Consider the following 21,753-nt stretch of genomic DNA (forward strand, 5'->3'; position numbering starts at 1 on the left):
TAATTTCTTATGTTTACTGTTACCAGAGTGTTGTTGTCAACGCTCCTTCAAAGAGTAGTATTAATTGAAGCAATTTACTCTACTAGCACTGGAGATGGCCCATTTATACTTTAATATAATGAGTATTAGCAGGTTACATTTATCTTGTCATGTGCTGTCAGCTCCTTTTTCTGCTTCCTGCAGATTTGCTGCCCTGTACGTATTTGCTCAGGCTTGCCCCGGTGGAGTACAGGTGTTTCTGTGTCACGCAACATGTCAAAGATCAGCAGCAGCTATCACAACATGGAGAGAGTTGGTGTCACGTGCTCCTTCACTGACGTGATGGCACAGTAATGTCTCGTTTTGCCTATTAATCTTATTTGGGCCAAAAGATACTATTAAAAATTTATGTCCTTCAACATAATGTAAAATGTAATGTTTACCTGATCTAAAACGCAAAGTATATATGATGCTGATACTTTCCTAACAGGCGTGTGAAGAAGTCTTATGCTGCAGCAATAAAAGCTGTAAGGGTTACAGAAAGCTGTTACTTTAATTCTGCGTGAAATGCCTTAGTCACACTGCTGTAGATAGCTACTATATACACAAAGGCAGGTATTTGGCTTCTTTTACATTGGTAGGATAAGGCATAATGTTTCTATCCTTATTTTATAGCAGAGTGCACTATTATATGCAAAGTAGTTGGTTTTTGAGAACATTACCATTGTATTTAATTGAACTGAGTTTTGGCTAATGAAAAGCACGAAGAAARTCACTGCATCTCCCTTCAAAATGTTTGATATTCTCTGCAGTGAAGAACCATAAATACAGAGGGCAAGATACTGCTGTGTAATGCTAGGTGAGATCRAAATCGTTGATTGCAGTGGAACTAGTGAATTTGTTAGAGCAAGAGCTGAACAAATACTTTTACACAGGCTTCTAGAGAATGAAGAATTTTAAAGCTGAAATTCCTCTACTGAAGTCTCTGTTTGAAGCCATCCTCTGTCCTCCTAATCTGCCCTCAGAGATCTGCGTTAGGTGTTGCAGTTTTTCCCTCTAGGCTTTCCATGTCCATTATGTCTGAATTATGGAAAATGTCATGGAGAGACAGGCTCTACWCTCTGGACTCCTACCTGTTCTCTAGATACAGTGGTTTAATACTGTAATTGATCTTACATGTCAAAATCATGCTTCTGATACTAATCTACATTTTCTTTTGATTTAAATTTTATCACTTTTTGTTGTGTTTAAGCCTTTTGAAATATTCTGAAATTTACATTGCAATCTGTGTAAATTTTCAGCTTTTCATTATGCAGCTTCGATCTGAAGTACRTTTTGTTCCCACAACTTGAGAAGTATGTATAACTAGTATTTCCTTAAATCTAAACTAGGAATTCCACAGGGTTATCCGTGTGATGGTGGTTCAGTTAATGGTACTCTTCTGTCTTAGTTGTGAATGAATTCTCTTGCATGGTTTGAAGTCTTGCCAGTCTTCGTGTGGCATCTTACTCCTCGGCATTTGCCCTGTGCCTTGCACCGCTCCTTGGAAGAGCGGTGGTGCGTATCTGTTTCCGAACTGAGTGTCAGTTCAGGTCAATTGCTCTTTCCCACTCAAATCCCTCCTCGAGTGTTTTTGAACATTACTTTCTATTCTGGGTCTATGCTCGATTGAATTTATGTAAGAGTAACTCTCAGGCTTCACTGGTATTACATACGTTTGCTAAGCTGTGGCACGTTTGTAAGTGATTGTTGGTTGAGACCTTAAATTGCTCCAGGGTACATTTTGCATGGTTGCTCCCTGGCTGTGTTCCAGCACTGGCTTCATTTCACCACCGCTGAATGGATTTTTCTTTTGGGGATGAACATASTTTAGATTTTCAGTTTCAGGAATTACGTCATTCCTTGTAAAGACTGCGCCAGTACCGTCGACCTTCGTGAAGGATAGTATGACCAAGCTAGCCTTTATGGTGGTGGTCAGTGGACTCACCCAGGGTGTGGAAAACAGGTAAGGTCCCAGTCTAAACTCTGCACTGTGGGACTTGAACCAAGTTGTTCCACATTTGCYGAGAGCGTCCTCGTCGCCTTTGCCTGGGATCTGAAAAACCCAGAATCGTGAAAAACATAGGTTTGACCCCGATGGTCTTGCATCTCTAGTAAATGTAGGAATCACCGGACCATCAGGCTGTTCTTTGATTTCCTCCACATGCACTTATTTCCTGGATGTGGAAACTTTTCCCATGAAAATTCATTTTGTTAAAAAATACCCAGACAAAATTTTCTTTTACCTATTTCTTGTTTCACAGTCTGCATTGAAAATGAGTGAATGTTTGCAGGAAATAGACTGAATTCCCTTTGAAAGATTCTCTGTAGATTATTAGCAGTCTGCAGCAATACTTCTGTCCTTTTGTATCTAGTTTTGTGTCTAATTTTCCCATTTCTTAATCATTCTTAGCTTAGATAGTCAGTTACCTCTTCTGCTCCTCTTGTCTAAAGTGGCCCCCTCCAGCCCAGTAGTAATTGTCCTGTTCTCCCTTGCTTCTCCTCCAGCACGCATAAAGCTTGTTCAGACCGATGCTAAACAGTATTAAGACCGTCCGCTCTTCGCAGCCAGGCTGTGGCTGCTCCCTGTGCGGCCTGGCACACGAGAGCGCTGCGTGCGCGGTCCGTAACCGCACCGGCGCTTCTGCAGCTGTGCTGTGCTGCACGCTCCTCACCCATTTGCAGCCTGCTTTCACCATGCACAATATTTTAACATTRATTTCCTTATTTCTTTCTTCCATTGAAGTATCTCTATTTCTCATATCTTTCTTTTGCAGAAGTGTTTAGTTCTGTTTATGCAAGATGCATGTTATTATTTTATGTCTATTTTTACTATTCCTATTTATTTTTCTCACTGTTCTAGTCTGATTTATGTTTGCAGTGCTTCCAAATTTTGAGATACCTTTGCATTTTCAATATTTTGATTTTAGTAATTTGTGTCTATTTCCTGTTCCAAATCATTAATAAAGCTATTAAATAAATAAGATTTTAATCCTGACTGGCCCCAAGCTACCTTAAGATTTCCATCTTCATCTTCATACATCACTCTTCATGTTACTTAGGAGATAACTTCTAAATCATGTGATATTATCCTTTTTCAGGAGATTAATTCAAATTATCCTAGGTGAGGGTTCATAAGACCCTGTATGAAACACAAAACAAATTCAGATAAAAATATATTGTCATCTTCATTTCTCTTTTCTATTAATTTTGCAATACTAGTGAAAGACTGAATGACRCTGGTTTATTAATGTCTGATTCATTATAAAGTCATGCTGCTTAATGGCCATCCTCCTATTACTCTCCAGAGATATTTTATTTATTATTATATGTATGGCACCRCAACTTTGCAAAATAGTAAAACCAAAATAATCTGCATTCTTCTCTCTGAGACCTCACATCCATAAAGGCCTGTTTAAGCAGCAACCGTCATGTCAATGTGCTTTACTATCCTGCACAGGAAAGCAGGGTCCTCTAGAACATATATCAGAGTCAAAGCAGCCCCAGAGGAGTCAGCCCTTTCCTAATCCTCCGCTTCGTCCTACTTTATATTGGCTAGTCATTGCCTTTAAAAGGCTTACAGTCTCAGGAGATGGGGGATGCTATTAGCTGAAGCATTGGGAATGAGAAAGAGCAGCTTTCTGTGATCTCCCTTCCCTCCTCTGAAGTTTTACAAAGCAGCTGCAATCCTTGCATGGCCCTGTAATGACAAACTGAGGGTTCTGAGGGGTAAGTGGGATGTGATGAARTTTTTGTCCGAAGGATTGAGACTTTGTCCCACTTGGCGCACAATCTTTTGCTTCATAGTTTTGGTGCTTTTTCAGATTCTTAGTAGGTCTACAGCTATGTGCTCATTTGTATTCTCAGGGTACTAGGGTGCTTCCAGGCAATACAATGCCTTTGTGCAGCTGTGATGCAACATACTGGTGRTGGATATTATCTTAGAATTAAACTGGAAAGATTGGGTCAGTTTTCAGGTGTCCAAAGATAGATACGTGTCCAGTGATGCTCTGCAGGAGACAAAGTGACTTAAGTAGCTGTTCAAGAGGCTGAACCTGCTTAGAAATCTTGAAGTACGCATTGTGTATATCTGCAATTCAGAATATTTAAATACTTTATTAAATCTCACAGTAAAATGTAAAGTGTGTGTTTTAAGCACTTGAACTAAAATAGAAGTATATGTAGCTGACCCCTGGAATCAGTTCACCTTCTCCAGTTTGGGACCCCAAAGAGGATAAGATGCAGTGGCCACTGGAATAGATTGCTTTTTAAAATAATTGCTTATTATCCTCACTACTGCTGATGYGTTGTTAACCGCTCTGTGTTTCTCAGTTGTCTTTTGTGATTAGATTTTCTGTTTTTATCTCAAACCAATGTCGAAGAGTTGCTTTACTTTCTCTTTTCTGAGTTTGGACACTCAGGGCTCCTTACGTACTGTGATACTTTTCTACAAAGAGATCACAAAAGCTGGCTCAAGAATTAACYGCTTGCTCCCTTCCCAGTAAGTCCCATTAACGCATGTCAAACAGAAACTGTGAGCTCAATTCGATTGCCTGAATGTATGCATCACATGTGATATAAAATGCCTGTTGGCATTAGGGTGTCCTACCCTCCAGCTCCTGGCCCAGGACATGAGTCTTCTGTAGATCTTTGTTTTATCTTCTGGTCCCATGTCCCAACTCCTAAGGCGCCTCCGGCGCACACAGGGCTACATTTAGACAACTGGATCGAACGCTTCGTTTCTGCCTTACTTCCAGGTGGCGGACGAAGCGTATTGCCCTCATGATTACACTATATTTCGTAGATCAGATAGGCCTGTTATCCACCTCTCCTTTCCTTGTTACAGATCTTGGCACAGACTGATTATACTTGTCCAAACGTATTGACGTTCCAGTTAYAAGAATTCCAGTCCCTCCGTGGATGTTTGGAAGCAGGCTGCATCAAATGCATACAAATGAGCGCAGCGTGTCAGAATAGAATAAACATCTAGGAAAAACTCACTTGCGGGTCTTTCACTGCGGACGAGGCAGGGTTATGCTGGAGCGCAGGCGACTAGCTTAAATCAGCTCAGCTGGTGATCTTGTCYGGTACATTGTCCGCAGTGAGTGCTGTAACATCATGTTCCAGAGCAGAGATTTCAGAGTGTTGCTGCTAATCATGCAGCTGTTAYAGAAAAAAATCGTATCAGTCAGGGCTCGGATTTGTTTACAAGTATGAAAATCAATACCTTTTAATGTTYCTAATCCTGTTTTGTGTAATTATGGATTAACTATGCAAATACGTCGTTCAAAAATATTTTTTTTTTTAATTCTGCTTAATTGTGATCCATATTCAGATGAAAAGTTTTCTGATGCCGTCAAAGCAACTCCAGTCATAACRAAAGGAAAGGCTGTTCCGATGAGTCCTGACAGTTCCTTATAAAAGGACATACAATTCAGTCTGTTGGTGGATCCTACCAATACCTTGCTGTAAATGATTTTGAGTGATAGCGAATTCTCTAAATGATCAGTATACTGCCTTAAAAAAAAAAAAGCCTGGTATTATCTTTAAATATTTGCTTTAGTATTTAAATGGAGGGTTTTTTACTCCTTTTAAGAATTGCAACATAGGAATGTTCGATTTGCTCCATTTTATTTAATTTAATACTGTTGTATTTCATATTTGTCTCCTCTAAACCTTAATTTTCTTGGGCAGGGKAGTTTCAATAAGCATATTTCTTTAAGATCCCCATTTATAGTGTTTAACGTTTCGTAAGTGTTTAGTTGTTTGCTGCAAGACTGACAAAGGGAATCAGCAGGCCCAACATACAACCTATGTGTACGTGGTACAAGTACATTGTATTTGATATACATTACGTTGACTTAAAGTTTAAAACACAAACAGTCATTGCAATTAAATCCATTTCAGTTCAATTTTAATCTAAAAGGATTGCCAGGTTGCTTGTGAGTGGCATAGATTGACTTATTTGTCTCCATGCGCAGAACAGCTTCCACATTCAAGGAAATGTCCYTTGGGTTGGCAGAGGTGTCCCTGTCTCACGTCACGAGAACCGGCTGCCTCGCTCCCTCTGGCTCTTCCGTCACGCGGTCAGAAATTCTCCAGATTTCAAGGCAGGGGGTTCCTAAATTTAATTTGCTTGGATAGTATAATCTTACCTCCAAAGAAACACCAAATAAAAATTTTCAGTTTTTGGTAAGGYAAAAAAGGCATGATCTAGATTGATTGTAGCCCTTTCAAACATTACTATGTGTCTACTAAAATATTATCCTKTTTTATTACCTAAGTGAACCACGTTTTCCCTGAAAATCAGATCATGTTTAAGATGATGTCATACATAAAATGGAGTTAGATAGCAGTGGCGTGCATTATTTTGACAGTTACTGCTTCATCATAAACTTAAAAAATGTAGATATAAATATTCACTGTTGTAGTGTAAACTTTAAATATTCACTTTTTATGCTAATGTCAGCTTTCAGCTGTAAGTACTTTATGTTTGGGATAATTTTCATCCTCATCCTCATTTGTTTAAGGCTGAGATAGACCCTGCATGTAGTCCAGTGATGCCAGCATTCACTGGGGAGATAGGAGGACTAAATACAAGTTCCTGATTCAAGGAATATGTGATTATTGTGCAGCCCGCAAACACATGCTTTGTGCATAAACAGGTGTGTAATAAATACATGTGGGTTCGCGATGACCCSTCGGTGCGATCTCCCTTGAGGAACTGAATTCTTTGAGTAACGTGTGGGGCAGCCAGGAGCCGCATCAGTAACAGTCATGAAACCTCTTTGCAGGATTTGGTTTTGCCTTGCTGATGGTAGCTCAGAGAGCCTGAAGTTGCACTGGCCTCAAGWTTTCTTTGAAGGTCCTGATAGATTTCAGCATTTTTTTCAGGAGAAAATCGCAGCAGGTGACATAAGGCATCCCAGATGGATAAGGCATTCCCAGATTGGATAGCCATGTAACTGTTTTGCTTGTGTGTTAAGGATGTGTGTTTGGAGCGAGATACTGTTTGTATAGGTTGCAAACGGTGTTAAAATTGCCACTTTCTGTTTCCAAACTTTTTCGTACCGTTCTGGTTGAAAAATGCYGTAAATATTGATGAAGATCAGAAGCATGTCTTGAGTCAGAATTTTCCAAGAAATTACCTTTCTGTCTGGATTTCACAGCTGTTTCCTCTGGTTTGTCTGTAGAGGATGATGGAGTATCTGTTTTATAGCTAGAGCTATAGGATTGCCAATAATATGGCTGTTTCAGAAAGAGGCGCTAGGTAGGTTTAAGTTGAAAAGCTGTATTAAAGTAGCTTTTTTTCAAAACCTGAACCCCATAACTTGAATATAACCCCCCCCCCATAGACTACCATTAAAGATATATTTTCCAAGGACCATGATTTATGAAATATATCCTACAAGCGCTGATCCTGCAAGTAGCAGTTTGCCATAATCAGATTTAGAAGCCCTGTGTCTCCCATCAGCTGATKTATGACTGTTGTGTAACCTTTGGCTTCGAGTTCTGGTGGGAACCTGGMGCATATTTCTGCAAAGAATGAAACTCTTAACAGTCTTATCAAGTACCAGCAGCACTCGTTTTGCTTAACAGTGCTGGAAATTAGTTTCTCACACACTGATCTTGACAGGTCAGCTGTCACAAATTGGTGCGTGTATCTGTAAATGCATCAGTCCTATAAACAAAATTATGTCTGCAAGAAGTGGAAGTCAAAACTGGCGCACTTCTGAACACATGAAATATCCTGAAGCACAAAGATTCAAAGGAAATATCCCTTCTGGAAAAGATTTTCCACATGTTCCATTTGTCAACTTTATCTGCATCATTTGCGTTTGAGAGACTGAACAAATTATGTCTCCATGCAGAGTGCGATGGAGTTCAGTGTTGAAGTGAAATATGCTCCCTCCTCCTCCTCACACCTAGCCCTCCTGCATAGAAAGAATCTTTGTTTTTCTCCTTTTGAACAAAATTTTCAGGTCCTTTAACGAATTCCCATTTTTGGCATGAAATGCAAAATGTAAGTTATTCAAAAGTTTAAAGTCTTGACATGAAATCAAGTAGAGTTGTTGAAGGGAAAAAGGAGTGGGAGAAGAAAGTGAAATGTCAGTCCAGAGGTGATGAAGTAATAAACAAATGTTTCATTTCCTTTTTTTGAATAGATATAGTCACATCTGTAGCTAGTGCAAGCCATTCTGGCCCGAATTACATATATATCTTTATCATACACTTACTGCATTTTCAAGCAGGAGAGCTGGAAGAAGCTTAGATAGTGTAGTGTTCTTCAGCGCTTCCAGACACAATACATACTGCACACACCTAGTCAGTCTTTGACATCTGTTGAACCATATTGATTTATGTCAGCTGAAGAATTGGTCAATTTTTTTTTAGCAACAGCAAAACCTAAGAACAATTTGGACATATTCAGACTAAGCATCTAATTTTGGTTTTAAAAAAAATAACTTGGCTGTATGTATCTGTCTGGTATTACTGCAAACACATTTATGTACAGAGAGTTATTTGCCACTCCAAACTGACCTCCCAGGGTGAGAGTATCTGTTTATATCTGGTTTATAGTTTATATCTGGAAACTTTTGCTTTTAGGAGTTTCATTAGAAAGCTTAATACTAGTCTGTCATTCCCCTGTCTTCCAGGACAACTGGATTAAAACAGATGTAGCTTAATTCTATCCTTAYCTGTGTCTCAGCTTTGAAGATTTGAAGATTTACAGTGCCTATAGAATAATTTTGATCTGTTTTACCTCTGTGATAGTTGTCTTGTCTGAATATTCACTGATTTTTCCTATTCTAGTTCCCTGTTTATTGGTTTAGTAAACAAAAATAAAACCATTCAGATCTCTCCCATCACATTTTATTTGTTGTTCTGACTTTTGAGGCTTTAGGATAAAACTGAAGTCATAGAAGTAAATCATGTAGGACATTTAGCCATAGGCATTTTCAGTGAAATAACTTCTTTCCAAGAAGATTTTGACTTGTTACATGGAAATTAGCTTCTAGCAGGAAGAAGCCATATTTCACAGATCTTGGGCTGTATTTGCTTTCTAAGGGGCATRCCTTCAGCTAACATCACTGTTCCACAGATGTAAGTGTAGTATTGGTGTTTGAGAGTAGAGCTGGGGAAAAAAAAGAAAAAAAAAACATTTTTTTACTCAATACTATTTATGACTCTTCAGAAAAAATGATACCATGGATTCTGTTTGAAGGCAAAAGGAGTGTCCAACTGCTGCTGCTGCAGAGCGTATTCAATTTGAATAATCCAGAAGTCACTTCTTTGTTGAGCTTCCCTTCAGAAAATGTAGTAAAATCGATTTTGAAGTGWTGCATTTAATTGAAAAACAAAATATTTAGACATAATGTGTCATGGAGGTGTTATGAAAATATGTATCAGGCTGCAACTAGCAGGTGCATCTAGCACTGGCAGAGGTTATGAGATACTTGATCATTGGGAGCCTTGGAGTCTGAGAGGAAGGGCTGTTGTCATTTTACTGACGAGGCAGAAGTAGGCCAAAGAGAGAAAATAGGGCTTAAGATAAAATCTGAAGAAAGTCCAAGATAGAGGAGGAGACAATTTGATACYAAAGAATCTGTGTCAAGGATTTATAACTGTCAGGAGCGAGAATGTCGTGCAGCCGGAGAAAAGGTTGGTCTTTGTTAAGCAGTAGGGAATGATTTGAAAAAGTAGAAGGGGATCAGAGAGGGAAATACAGGATAGTGAGACCACGGATAATCAGAGGGCTGTCAGGCAGTATAAACTTACCAGAGAGAAAAGTCRTATCAAAGTGATCTGAGTGAAATAACGTGACAAATACTGCAGATAATGGAGTGGTTATGTGACAGGCATTGATGCACATTCATTCAGGCAAAGTACTTGTTTACATCTGTCCTCTGAATCTCTGATTCTGTGTTAAAAAAAAAAAAAAAAGCACTTTTTTATCATTTCCATGTAAATACTGGATTTAGTCTCAAGCTACTGTTAAATGTTTATGTAAATATTAAAGGATTTCTGCCTAGCAGTCCTTCAGACACACTGTGCTTTCTGTTCTAGTTGGCAACGTGGGACTCTGAAAAAGGACTGAACGGCAGCCTGCAAGAACGACGCCTGGGCAGCGACTTGCAAGGATTGACGCTGAAAGTGGTGACTGTCTTGGTATGATCCTATCTGAGTTCAGGAAACAAAATGCTCAGAATGAAAAGGATATGCTTGAATATTTGGGGCACTTCCCGTAGTATTTTTCCGTATCATTTTCAGTTCTGCACTTTCGGGTGATCAGTTACCTGAGCAAGGAAGATAGCTGATGGCCTTTTATTAGTTTGCGTGAATCTGCTGAYGCTCAGAGGTGGCGAGCCTCTGTATGTTTGCTTATGCTTTTTTTCTGCGTGAAAATTTGTTCTGGGCATCAAACCAGCACTAGGCACGAGTGGGACAAATTTCAGATACAGTGCTCTCAGATATGCAATTTCTAGTGTTTCATGGATTTTAAGATCAGATGGGCCAATTATGATAATCTAATCTTGGCTCTTGTACACTGCAGGCTGTAAAATTTAATTAACTGTTTCCTCCATCAAGCTCATAACTTCTAGTTAAGATAAACTATGTCTTTTAGAAAGATATAGTCTTTCCAGAAAATCATTATACCATTGGGAGTCCTATCTGTTACTGTCCTGGGTGGTAACAGAGCTCTTATCAGCTAAATGCTAAATTGGGAATAAATTAAGGTTTGACTGCATTTCTACCTGAACTACAGTAAGTTTGCAGATTACAGGCTGTAGTGTCTCTCGTGGATTTTTTTTTCTCCCTCTTTTACTGGATCAAGATTCAAATAGGAAGTACGGCACGAGGTCATGAAGGCACTGCCGTGCTCCGTTCTCCCCCGGATTTTCTTCCCCCGGTCTAGTAACAAGTGAGGTTATGCCCTGGCTTACGTGGGAGCTGAGTGGAGCCAAGCTGAGAGAACGGCAGCGCTGCTTTGCCGATGTGGCCAAGTGCAGTGGCTGTGAAACCGGCAGCCCTGGCCTTCCCTGGCAGGATAGCAGGAATCTGGCATCCGACAGGAAGCGTACCCCAAAATGCTGTTTGCGCCCAAAATGTGCTTTTATAAAACACTCCAAGAACCAGTGCTCCTGAGGACTATTCTTTCCAAATTGTAAATAATCACAAAGTGCAGCGTTTTTAGCTCTCATTTCAGTATATATCCCTGACAAAAGATTAATCATTATTTTTAAAGATGACTTTCTAAATCTCATATATCTGAGATGCATAGTAGTAATATTCCTATCTAGGGCTCACGTGCTTAACTTGTGGCCATGCCCTCTTTGTGGTCCATGAGAAGAGGCAGGTGCTTCCAGAGGGCAGTTCAGCCTGCAGACAGTGAGAAGCTACCCTGGAGRGTTGAGTTGTCCTCTGGAAGGTCTGCCTCTTCTCATGAACTGTGGAGCTGCACCTCAGCTGCTCAGGTTCAGTTGCAGCCGCACTTCAGTACTGGTGTCTGGTGCTGTTTGGGATGCTGTGTGGTATCTTGCCTGGCCTATAGCTGTTGCTTGAGGAGGTTGCAAGTGTTTCCAAAGTCTATCCTAAGTTGTCCAGAATTAACTCAGAAAACATCACTTTTACYAAGCAAACGCACTGGCAAACTTGTTTCAGGTATCAGCTTCGATATTGTTTTGTTCTCAGGAAGAACCTTTTGTGATGGTGGCGGAGAACATACTTGGGCAACCAAAACGATATAAAGGATTTTCCATTGATGTCCTGGATGCACTTGCCAAAAATCTGGGCTTCAAGTATGAGATATATCAAGCCCCTGATGGTAAATATGGACAGCAGCTCCAAAACAGCTCCTGGAACGGCATGATTGGAGAACTCATTAACAAGGTACACAGAGGAAAAGCTGCATAAAAAAGGATACTGTCAAGCAGAGTAGGGCATCAAAGGTTTCTGAGAGGGGTGTTGAAATTCACCCTTTTCTCCGTTCCAGGAGATTGAGTTAGGATCAGCGCTTCGGTTCAAAACACTTAAGAGCTCCCCATGATTTGAGTATGGTCTCAGCTGTGCACTTTAAGACCCTCTGTATAGGATAAGAACTACAGTTTGTTGTTCCTGTCTGTTTTTTCGCAGTTGATACCAGCATAGGTTAAGAGTGCGAGCCCGCGTGTGTGTATATGTATCTGTCAGTATAAAAAGGAAGGGCATGAATGAGTGCAGACCGTAGAGAAAGAAATACATATTCTTCAGATTTTCCTTGCTGTTATTATTATTTTTCATCCTTATGTGTTTGCTACTTCGTAGGTATGACTTTCTTGGGGTCACCTTCTTTGTGGCAATACATTTGATAATGACCAACTGTTTGACTCCAAAACAGGAAATGTGTCTAGTAATATGCTGTAAAGGAGTATTTTGAAGGACCRGAATTTAAATTACTTTCAAGATTATTTATTCATTTACAACAGAGAAGACCAGATTTCTGTACTTAATTACAGGCTTGCAAATGGGGAGTAAGTTAATTGAACACCACTGGAGTAAATGGGAGAGTCCATAGCTTACAGTCTCCAGGAGAGTGAAATTAGAACGTGTTTTGTTTATGCTCTCAGTGTCTGACATGGGACAAAGAAGGAGACATGTTAATCAAAGAAGGAGAATCAAAAAAATTAATACTTCATGTTGTTGCCCTTTGTAGAAAAGGTTACTCTTCTGCAGARGAGTTATTACTGAAAGTAAAAGCTTTTTCATTACCTAGTAAGTAGGCGTCTCAGTAACTGGTAAGTAGATGTTTAGGAGGAAATAAAAGCAATTAAAGCAATAACAAACATCCATATAGTAATGGGGTATTTCCACTGCTGCTGGGAAATATAAAGAATGATCTACTTGTTTTACCTTGCTATAAACTTTTTGAATTTCATTGATTTGAAAATCATGTAAAAAAAATCCTGTGAAATTTCTTTGGAAATTATTTTCTTTGAAGTAAAAAAGTATTTTTGCTACTAGTCTTACCACTGACTCCAAAAGATTTCAAAGCAGACCTCATTAACCKAACCTTGGTCCTACTTTCCCAGCAAAACGTAGAGATATGAGACAAAAATATGTTTTTTTTAAGAGAACTGCTTTTATTAAGATAGAAAATTGCAGCTCTCCAAAAGATTTGGGAATCTTATTTAATAAACATGATTTTATCTTTCATTAAGTTTGCATATTCTTAAAGGACCTTCTCAGCGCAAAACCTATTCACTTTGAATGCTGAGGTCAAAGCAGTTTCCAGAGCTTAGTTGCCTTTGGTGCATTCTTCCAGTGATTAGTTTTTGCAAGCACATTATTCATTATAAAAAACAAATAAAATCTTCCCCTGTTGACATATGAAATTTTCATGTGTACAGGAAGTTGGCAACCTCCCACGGAAAGCTGCAAACACCACCTATACACAAGCTGCTAATGCATGCACAAGCTAAGCAAAGGTTGCATGGAAAAGGCATATAGTTTTTTTAAAGTAATCTTGGAATAACAATAGAATAAAAGAAGCATTGATACAACTATAAGAAATGTAGATGGCATTTCTTGCTTATTTCTTGCAATGCACCAGGTAAATACGGCTTGGAGTATAAGGCATTCTTTGGAAAACAAGTGAGGCATGTAGACTGGATAAACTGCAGTCGCTCCAGTCTGGAGTCAGTGAGACCCTTCCTGTTTTACGGTACTTCCACAAGTTACATTTCACGATTCTGCTTAGAACTAGTGCAGTAATTACTGTCTGAATGATGAAACTGATTCTGATTTTATTTTAGTTCAGCTAAATATGTTAGACTAGAGAAAGAAATGCGTGGAACCGCTTGTTTAAGAAAGAAGGAAACAAAGCCTCTGTAAGGCTCACACTGGCAGAACTCATCATGAAAGGCAGAAATCTGACCCGTTGCGTTTCTCTCGCAGAGAGCTGACCTAGCAATCTCAGCCATCACGATAACACCAGAACGCGAGAGCGTTGTGGACTTCAGCAAGCGTTACATGGATTATTCGGTGGGGATCTTAATCAAAAAGCCCGAAGAAAAAATCAACATCTTCTCTCTCTTTGCTCCTTTTGACTTTGCGGTGTGGGCTTGCATTGCTGCAGCCATCCCTATCGTTGGTGTCTTGATCTTTGTCTTGAACCGGATCCAGGCCATCAGGGCTCAGAACTCTTCCCAGCCAAGCCCTTCAGCTTCCTCCACTCTTCACAGCGCCATTTGGGTGGTGTACGGCGCCTTTGTGCAGCAAGGTACCTAGCCCGTTATAAATACCACGTTCGGAAGTTTTCTGTCTTGGATAAAGCTGTTTGGGAGAGGCTAGGCTTGGCCAGAACGCTCTCAAGATGAAAGAGAAGCTAGGCTCGTACAGGGAGGTAGTATGTTTTATTAACCTAGCCTGTTTTATTAACCTAGATGAAAAACGGTAAGAAGCAGGTAAGTTTTGGGGGCTATGTTCTGGTTTTTTGTCTCTGTCAGCAAGTCTAGTAAAATGACATTGCTTCCTACAAACATTTCTACCTGTGAGGAAGATCACCTGATAGTTAAACCACAGAGCTCTTTAAAACAACATTAAACTATTCTCTAACTCAAAAACTAGCACCTTTCCAATAATTTAATTTTGTCAATATGCACATTTTTAAATTAATATTTCTTTGAACCAAATAGCAAAATGATTCATAGCCATGTAACTAACTTTACACTCGGATATCTGTCTGTAGACACAAGACTGATCCTATTTAAATTCAAATGTGTCACAATCATTGACAAAATTATTTTTGTGTATAATTTTTYGCAAAATCTGCCCATATAGTTTTCATCCTATAGCTGTAGTATTAGTAGTTTTCTTTAAAGGCAGTTTAGTTGAATGCTAACCTAAGGAGCATTTGTTGTTAACTTTTTTCTACCTTTTTTGTTTATTGCACAGTGTGGTTGCAAGCTTCTAAAGCTTCAACTCAATTGCAATACTGCCAAAAAAAAAAGAAAAAGAAAAAAACATTTAGCTCTTCATCTTACTTAGATGGCATCCCTGGTGGGTTTAAGTAAAATAAATGTTAAAAAAAAATAAATGTACAGTACAGTAACTAGTACCAGCTGTAAAGTTTGGTCACTAACAAAGTCCAAGCTTAGCCATGTTTGAAGCTTGGTCAAAAGAGAAATCTTAATGTTTGAAATGTAGGAAAGAATAACAATTAATGGCAGTAATGCTGCRGTATTTGTAAATGTAAATACAGCACAGATAACACAGTTAACTGTTGAACGGTTTTGTGTCTTTTTCAAAATTCAAAACATCCACTGAACCTGGATCATTAGCTAAATTCTGAACACTGTAATGATTTAACTCCTGCACATTACTACTGCTTTACCGTTAAACTTTCTTTATTTAGAATATTATTGATGTTCTGAAAGGTTGGTCCTGACTAATGATTGAGGGGATTTTTTTTATTTTTTTTTTTTTTTTTTTTTTTTTTTTTTTTTGAAAGTTGTGTTTCTAGTACATTTTTCAGGGCAAGAGGTTGATTGGAGAAAATTTTTGTGAAATATCTGCCTTAGCAGAGGGAGTGCTTTGCTGCCCTGAAAAGGTAGTCTCTTCCTGAAGGCTAAAAGGGAACCAGAAAGGCRGAGGGGTTATTCCAACAAAGCTTAAGGCAGCAGGCCACCCCAGGGGTGACCAAACCGGGACGTGCCCGAGACCTGTGTTTCCTCTGTTCCTTTGCAGGGAGCGAGTCTACTGTCAATTCTGTGGCCATGCGCATTGTAATGGGCAGTTGGTGGCTCTTCACCCTTATCGTGTGCTCGTCCTACACGGCTAACTTAGCGGCTTTTCTCACAGTATCGAGGATGGATAATCCTATAAGGTAAGAGTCTCTTCTTAACAGGAAGCTGGAAACCTGGATTTCACAGCAATGTATTATCCATTTGAACACTCATCCTTGTGAGAAGGAAATAACTGTCTAATAAAATATTCTGCTTATTTTCRGTGGCTGCTTTGCTCTTCTCCTTCATTCTTACAACTCCTAAACAGTTTTGATAGGTGAACAGAGGGGACAATGACACTCTAATTGTGCATTTTTCAGGGAGAGATATCTTTCATCTTTATTTGTATTTTGCTTAACTAGAGCTAGCACTGCTTCAACTATATGCATTTCTTTTTTGAACACTGGAGGGAACTGCTACCTCTAGGGAATCCTATAACATTTCACTTCTCACCTTCAGTGTGTAATTTTGTTCTCAATATTTTGTTATGCCTTGTTGTTTATAGCATTATTTGCATGTAAGATAATATAGGCAGTCTTTTAAAATACAAATGGCCAGATTCAGTGGGATTATTTGCAGAAAAAGGTTTTGCTCAAAGAGGAAAAGGTAACGAAATTTGACTCCAGGATAATGAATGCAATATACCGGTTGTTTTATTGAATTTATATATAACTCTCTACATCTGTGTTGGCAATAYCGTGGTGATAAATTACAGCTCCTGTAACAAACTCAATTTGTCTTGCACCTTTGACTTCTTTCACCTGCTGTCTGCTTACTAATCCATGTCCTGTGAGAATACTTTCAATAAGCCCAGCCTCTGAGCAGCTCAAGAGAGCTGCTGTTTGTTTGGTGTTCACGTGATTCCTAGCTTAACTTGTCACTGCCTACTTGCAGGTAGTGTAATGCTTTGAATGGGTATGATATAACAATAATAAACAAAAACTTTTTTCAGATGAATGGTTTATTATTTTGGCCAGTTTTTGACAGTAAGAGAAATAAGAACTCCAAATAATTTCTGGAAATAAGATGAGAAACTCAATAGACTGAAACTACCTCAGAATATCTGCGAGTCTTGGCTGCAAGGCATCATACTGTATTATTGGAATAAGGTTAAGCTCAGTGAATGCATTGGTGTTGAAACCTGAGTCAGAAATCATTATCTGGAAAGCTTGAATAGTGACCTTCTCGACCATTTCTGAAAGTTCTAGTTCGTTCATGGTAGAAAAAAATTGTCTATTTGGTCTACCGAGCACCTTCCAAAACTCAAGTTCAGAGAAGGACAAAAGTGGAATGAAGTGCAGCGAAGAATCTACAAGAAAAGGTACAGATTMAAGAACTGAACTCTGGATTGTTAGATGAGGCCTTTAAAGCTGAGATATTAAAGCATCTGCAAGGGGTTTTGATTCTTGTACTTATTAAAATGAAAGTATGTTACTAAGAATCTTGTTTGGAGGAAAGAAACCTCAAGCTAATCAGTTGGGAAAAGGAGCTGCTTGACGATGGCTGGTGACTTCAGAACACAGTCTGCCTTCTAATTTTAAAGACGGCGGTTGATGGATTGTGACTACGGCCTTTCTACACCTAATGGCAGTGCTGCTTCCAGGTTCCCCGCATCACGTTCCACTTGTACGAGGTGAGACTACAGGAGGCAGAAAGCACTCGGAAGAGATCTGCAAACACCAGTAAAGTAATTCAGGTGCCAGAAATGTCTGATGTCRTTTAAATTGCCATAAGGTACACTGTGTGGGGTCTGGCTGGTCAGCCACATGGGGACAGATCCTGTTAGCCACAGCGTGGTTGATTCATATTGTCCGTGGTGTCTAAAGTGGACCTAGATGCCTTAGCGTAGGCACCCAAATCATTCCCCAATTTTGCAATAGCAGCTGTCAGAAAACTCTCGACAACCAGTTGGTATGACKGAGCTAGTTAAGGGATTGGCTTGTCTTGGTGGCTTTTTTACAAAGTTAGGAAGTCTTTCTTAGATCCTGCTGCTCTAAGAGTTACTTTTGGTCTAAACCTTCCTGTCAAAAGCTGCTAGTCCCTCAGGAGATGGAGGTAAAGAAAGAGATTATCCAGATCCTTTAATGAGCCTTCTTCCATTTCTAAGCTATGGTGAAGATGTTTTCATGTCCCCACTCTTTAGGAGAAACATCTGAATTGTTGTAGCATCCCATATAGAGTGAGTATTTTTCCAAGAAAGTAAATTGTTTTTCATGAAAGTATCACACCCTGGTCTTTCTGCTCCCAGTCCTGCTTGTTTTCAGTGTAATATACTGAGGAGTAACGATTTTTGCCTTTCTAAATTTGCCACTGAGCTTGCCTACATTATCTCTTTCATGGACCCAGAAGAAATATTTATTTGAAATCTGTCTTCCCACCTGAAGAGGCACAATGAGTTATAGCTGAAAATTTGCTCACCAGCTGAGAACTACCCAGTCCATCTGTGTGTGCTTCCGTTGTTAAGAAACCAGCCCCCGTCCTTTCAGTAAATGTGTGCTGTTATCTCTTCCTCCCTAGAAAAGTCCTCTGGTGCTCAGTATTGATGATGCTAAATTACCAGCAGGGGAGAAACTAGTATTATCGTGCTGCAGTAGCTGCAACATAGTTAAGGCTTTCATTAAAAGCCTGATTTTCTTCCCAAGCTCCCTCTAAAACACCTAATAAAAGTTGTTTCAGCTTCAAATTTGGCATGTGTGGTCTGTGACTAGCAGAYGTATGGGTGATTGAATAACTGGATGTCAATCAACTTGGTAATACTTACCTCCACAATTCCACTGCAAAGCAAGCATATCTTAGAAATCCTGAGTGATATTTATTAGAAGGTCCTTGGCAAGGCATTCACTGAAGCAAAGTTGAGCTGTTGGAAGGCAAATTTTTAAAATTAGCATGTCAGACGAGAGCCTGCTGGTGAAGGAATATATTTTTTTTTTTTTTAATTCTGGTATTGGCAGTTCTTACAATTAAATTCTTACAAGRTTTTTCCATCCTGCCATGAGTTTCAGGATCTGCCTGTGGAGGCATGGCAGAGGGTAGCTTTGATATGCTAGCTGTATTTCTAAATTTCCTAAGAGAGACTTCCTAAATCCCCAAAGGGTTCTGCAGTGCTATCGAGGTGCCTGGATCCCTTGTGAGAAACATGCCTATGTCAGAAAGAACAAAACTCTTTTCCTTGGACTTTCCAACCCCTCCTTTTCTCCTGCCTCCTGGATTTCCCACCAGGGCAGCATGCTTGAGAGCATCAGCACACGGAGTCTGAGACGTGCATCAAAACCTTTGGCTTAAGGAGATCAAGGATAGCAGAAAAGTAGGGTGAACCTGCCCAGGCTGTCCTCTGCTTTCCTCGTGCTAGGGAGTGGTACTTCTGCACCCCTTGGCTCTTTTCATACTGCTTGTCTGAAGCCTCTACCCAAATTCTTGATTTTTTAAATTTTGTCTCAGCCTTGTGTGGACATGCCCCACCTCACAGCAGGAAGCAGGGAGGAGCGGAAGGGAAGAAAGCTGATAAAGTGATCGCTGCTTCAAGACTCCAAGATTTCTGCTTTGAGGAAGATTCACAAAAAAGGCAGTGTTGCCTTAAGCAGATTTCCAGGCCGGACACGAAGAGAGGAGCAAGATGTTGCAGAGATGGCAGGGGATAACTTCTAACCTCGTAAATGAAAATTCTCAATTTTTGTTTTCAAATAAAAATCAGGCAAATGTTTAGAGCCTGTGACAGTCCTTGACAAACTTGTTTCAACCCCAATGATTTGCATGTAGTATTGCAACATTTGCCTTCAGAACTGTATGCAGATGAGAAGTCTTCTAATGGGTCGGTCTGCCGAATAAGGTCTTAATTATTACATGAGAGTTTTCTTTCTTTTTTCTGTTACATTTTCAAACAGCCCTGGGATCTGCTATCTGACCTTCCATTTGTAATTATGAGTTTAATTAGCAGTGACTTAACTTCCATCTTCATTTCTTGTTAACAAGCAGACTACATGCAGTTCAGTAGCTACGCAGATATTCGGAAACTCAAGGTTAGGAGAGATTGATAAAAAGTAAGAATCATGCAGAAAAATTTGGATATTAGAAAAGTAGGCTATTTGCAAATACAGGTGAGTTTAAGATCTTATCAAATTGATCCTTAACTTTGGCAAATAGTATGGATGTTTTAAATACACCTGTATTCACATACTCTATAAATACATCTGTACATATGGCTTGTATCGGAAAGTATGTTATATCTGCATTTGTAGTCGTTTCTGTTGTTTCATGATTAGAGATGTATTTACATTTTAATCCCCAAATTTCCTGTGGTTTTGGTGACGGTTGAAGATTTACTGCAGCTTAGCTGGAGTGATAGTCTCATGCTTGGAAGACTTGAGTCCAAATTCTTTTTCTACCACAGGCTTTATTTGATCTTGGCAAGCTTATCTTCCTGCCAGTCTCAGTTCCCTTTCTGTGTAGCAGTCAGGATTTTTCATCTCTTATATGGCATGTTGTCAGTTTAACTGCTTTAAAGACGACGGCCAGAAACCACCATATTACAATAGCTCTGCAGGTATCAAAAAAAGATAGAATTTCTGGGTTGCATACAATATAGATTCAATCTCAAAATATTTTAAAAGAAAATGAGGAAAGCATTTTAAAGATGCCAACTAGAGGGAAATGAACAGAGATTTCATCTGCTCTAGCTAAGTGGATTTGATAAGCTTGGTAGCAAGAAACTTGCAGGAATTTCTCTGTTTGCAGTGATTTTGCCTTGGAATTCCATGTGTTTGAGAGCAGCCTTTCTGTTGTTAATATCACATATGGCTTTCTAAATATTTCAGGGATTTTTTTTTGATTTTGTTATGTTCGATTCGTATAATTTTCTGTAGTGTGGAAACATGCACCTCAGGCATGTTGGCAGGAGGCACGTATGAATAAGAACGATAAAAAATAATTATCATGATTATTATTTAAGGCCTGTGAGCCAAAGTTTCAATTTTTAAATAACTCAATTAAGTTCATCTGTAAAAACAAAGGATAAAAAAGAGCATAAGATGCAAGTGAATGAGCAGGGATGAAAGCCGCGAAGGTTTTCTTCTTGTGCAGCAGGGCAGAGGTTGCCGGCTGTTTGCTTTCAGTCACTGTTCAGGAGAGACCCTGCAGTCCTGGCAGCAGTAGATCCCCCATCCGACACCTTTCCAGTTCATTGTCATCGGTGCTGTGGCCCACTGGGTGCTCTGGGAAGCCAAGGGCTTCATGAAGTCTGGAGCTTTTTAGAAAGCTCCTCCGAATGTTGGCATATGTCATTCAACGGCAGCTTAAAATAGATCCTGATTACTCCTGTAWTTGAGCAAGCAGGCAACCGTATAAGTGCAAATATTTCCTAAGGCTATTTTTCTGAAGGCAAAATGAGAAAGCGWAGCTGAAAATTAAGGTTGCATTCCACCCCTCCAGTTGCTGTTTTAAAAATGTGGCATGTATTGGAGATAGGTGAAAAACCGAGACTTGTGATTCCATCCTCTCAATTCTACTTTTATAACTCCTATAGTAGAGTATATCTTCATTTGTTCGTATTATTGGGAAGTTTTGTGACTGAAAGGGGTTGAGGCATTAACATTCGGATGCACATACAGTTTAGAGAAGTAAATGCGTAGGGATATGACGTTAGCAAAACCTACCATCTGTGCAGGTAATAACATGATTTTTTTGCTTTGAGAGGGTGAAAATCTAGCAAGAGCGGCAACTCTTATGACAGCTCATCAAAATTTACATGGATTTGTTCAAATTTGAAGATGTGATACCCATTCTCCTGTCTCCTCATCTCAGATTGAGTCACCTTTAAAAGTCATATTTTCCCCTGTCAATGTGTTATTCACTAGCTATCCATAGAGTAGCTGTATGCGTTCTGCATACCTTAAATCTCATTAGCCTCAGCTTCAGCCTTATTTGTTAAAGTGTGTGATTTCTTTACATTACAATAATAACAACTACAGCTTATTTT

General features: G+C 39.4%; 1 protein-coding gene across 1 annotated transcript in view; it reads left to right on the plus strand.

The window, feature by feature from the left end:
• Positions 1-21,753, plus strand: part of GRID1 (glutamate ionotropic receptor delta type subunit 1) — a 492,844-nt gene that overhangs the window by 427,994 nt on the left and 43,097 nt on the right. Inside the window, exons 8-11 of the mRNA XM_085323688.1 lie at positions 10,087-10,188; positions 11,713-11,910; positions 13,954-14,278; positions 15,745-15,883. Coding sequence (XP_085179814.1) covers positions 10,087-10,188; positions 11,713-11,910; positions 13,954-14,278; positions 15,745-15,883 — 764 coding nt within the window. The remainder of the gene's footprint in view (positions 1-10,086; positions 10,189-11,712; positions 11,911-13,953; positions 14,279-15,744; positions 15,884-21,753) is intronic.

The sequence above is a fragment of the Rhea americana genome, unplaced genomic scaffold (genome assembly GCF_003343005.1).
Source record: "Rhea americana isolate MKP2758 unplaced genomic scaffold, rheAme1 scaffold_86, whole genome shotgun sequence".
Taxonomy (NCBI): domain Eukaryota; kingdom Metazoa; phylum Chordata; class Aves; order Rheiformes; family Rheidae; genus Rhea; species Rhea americana.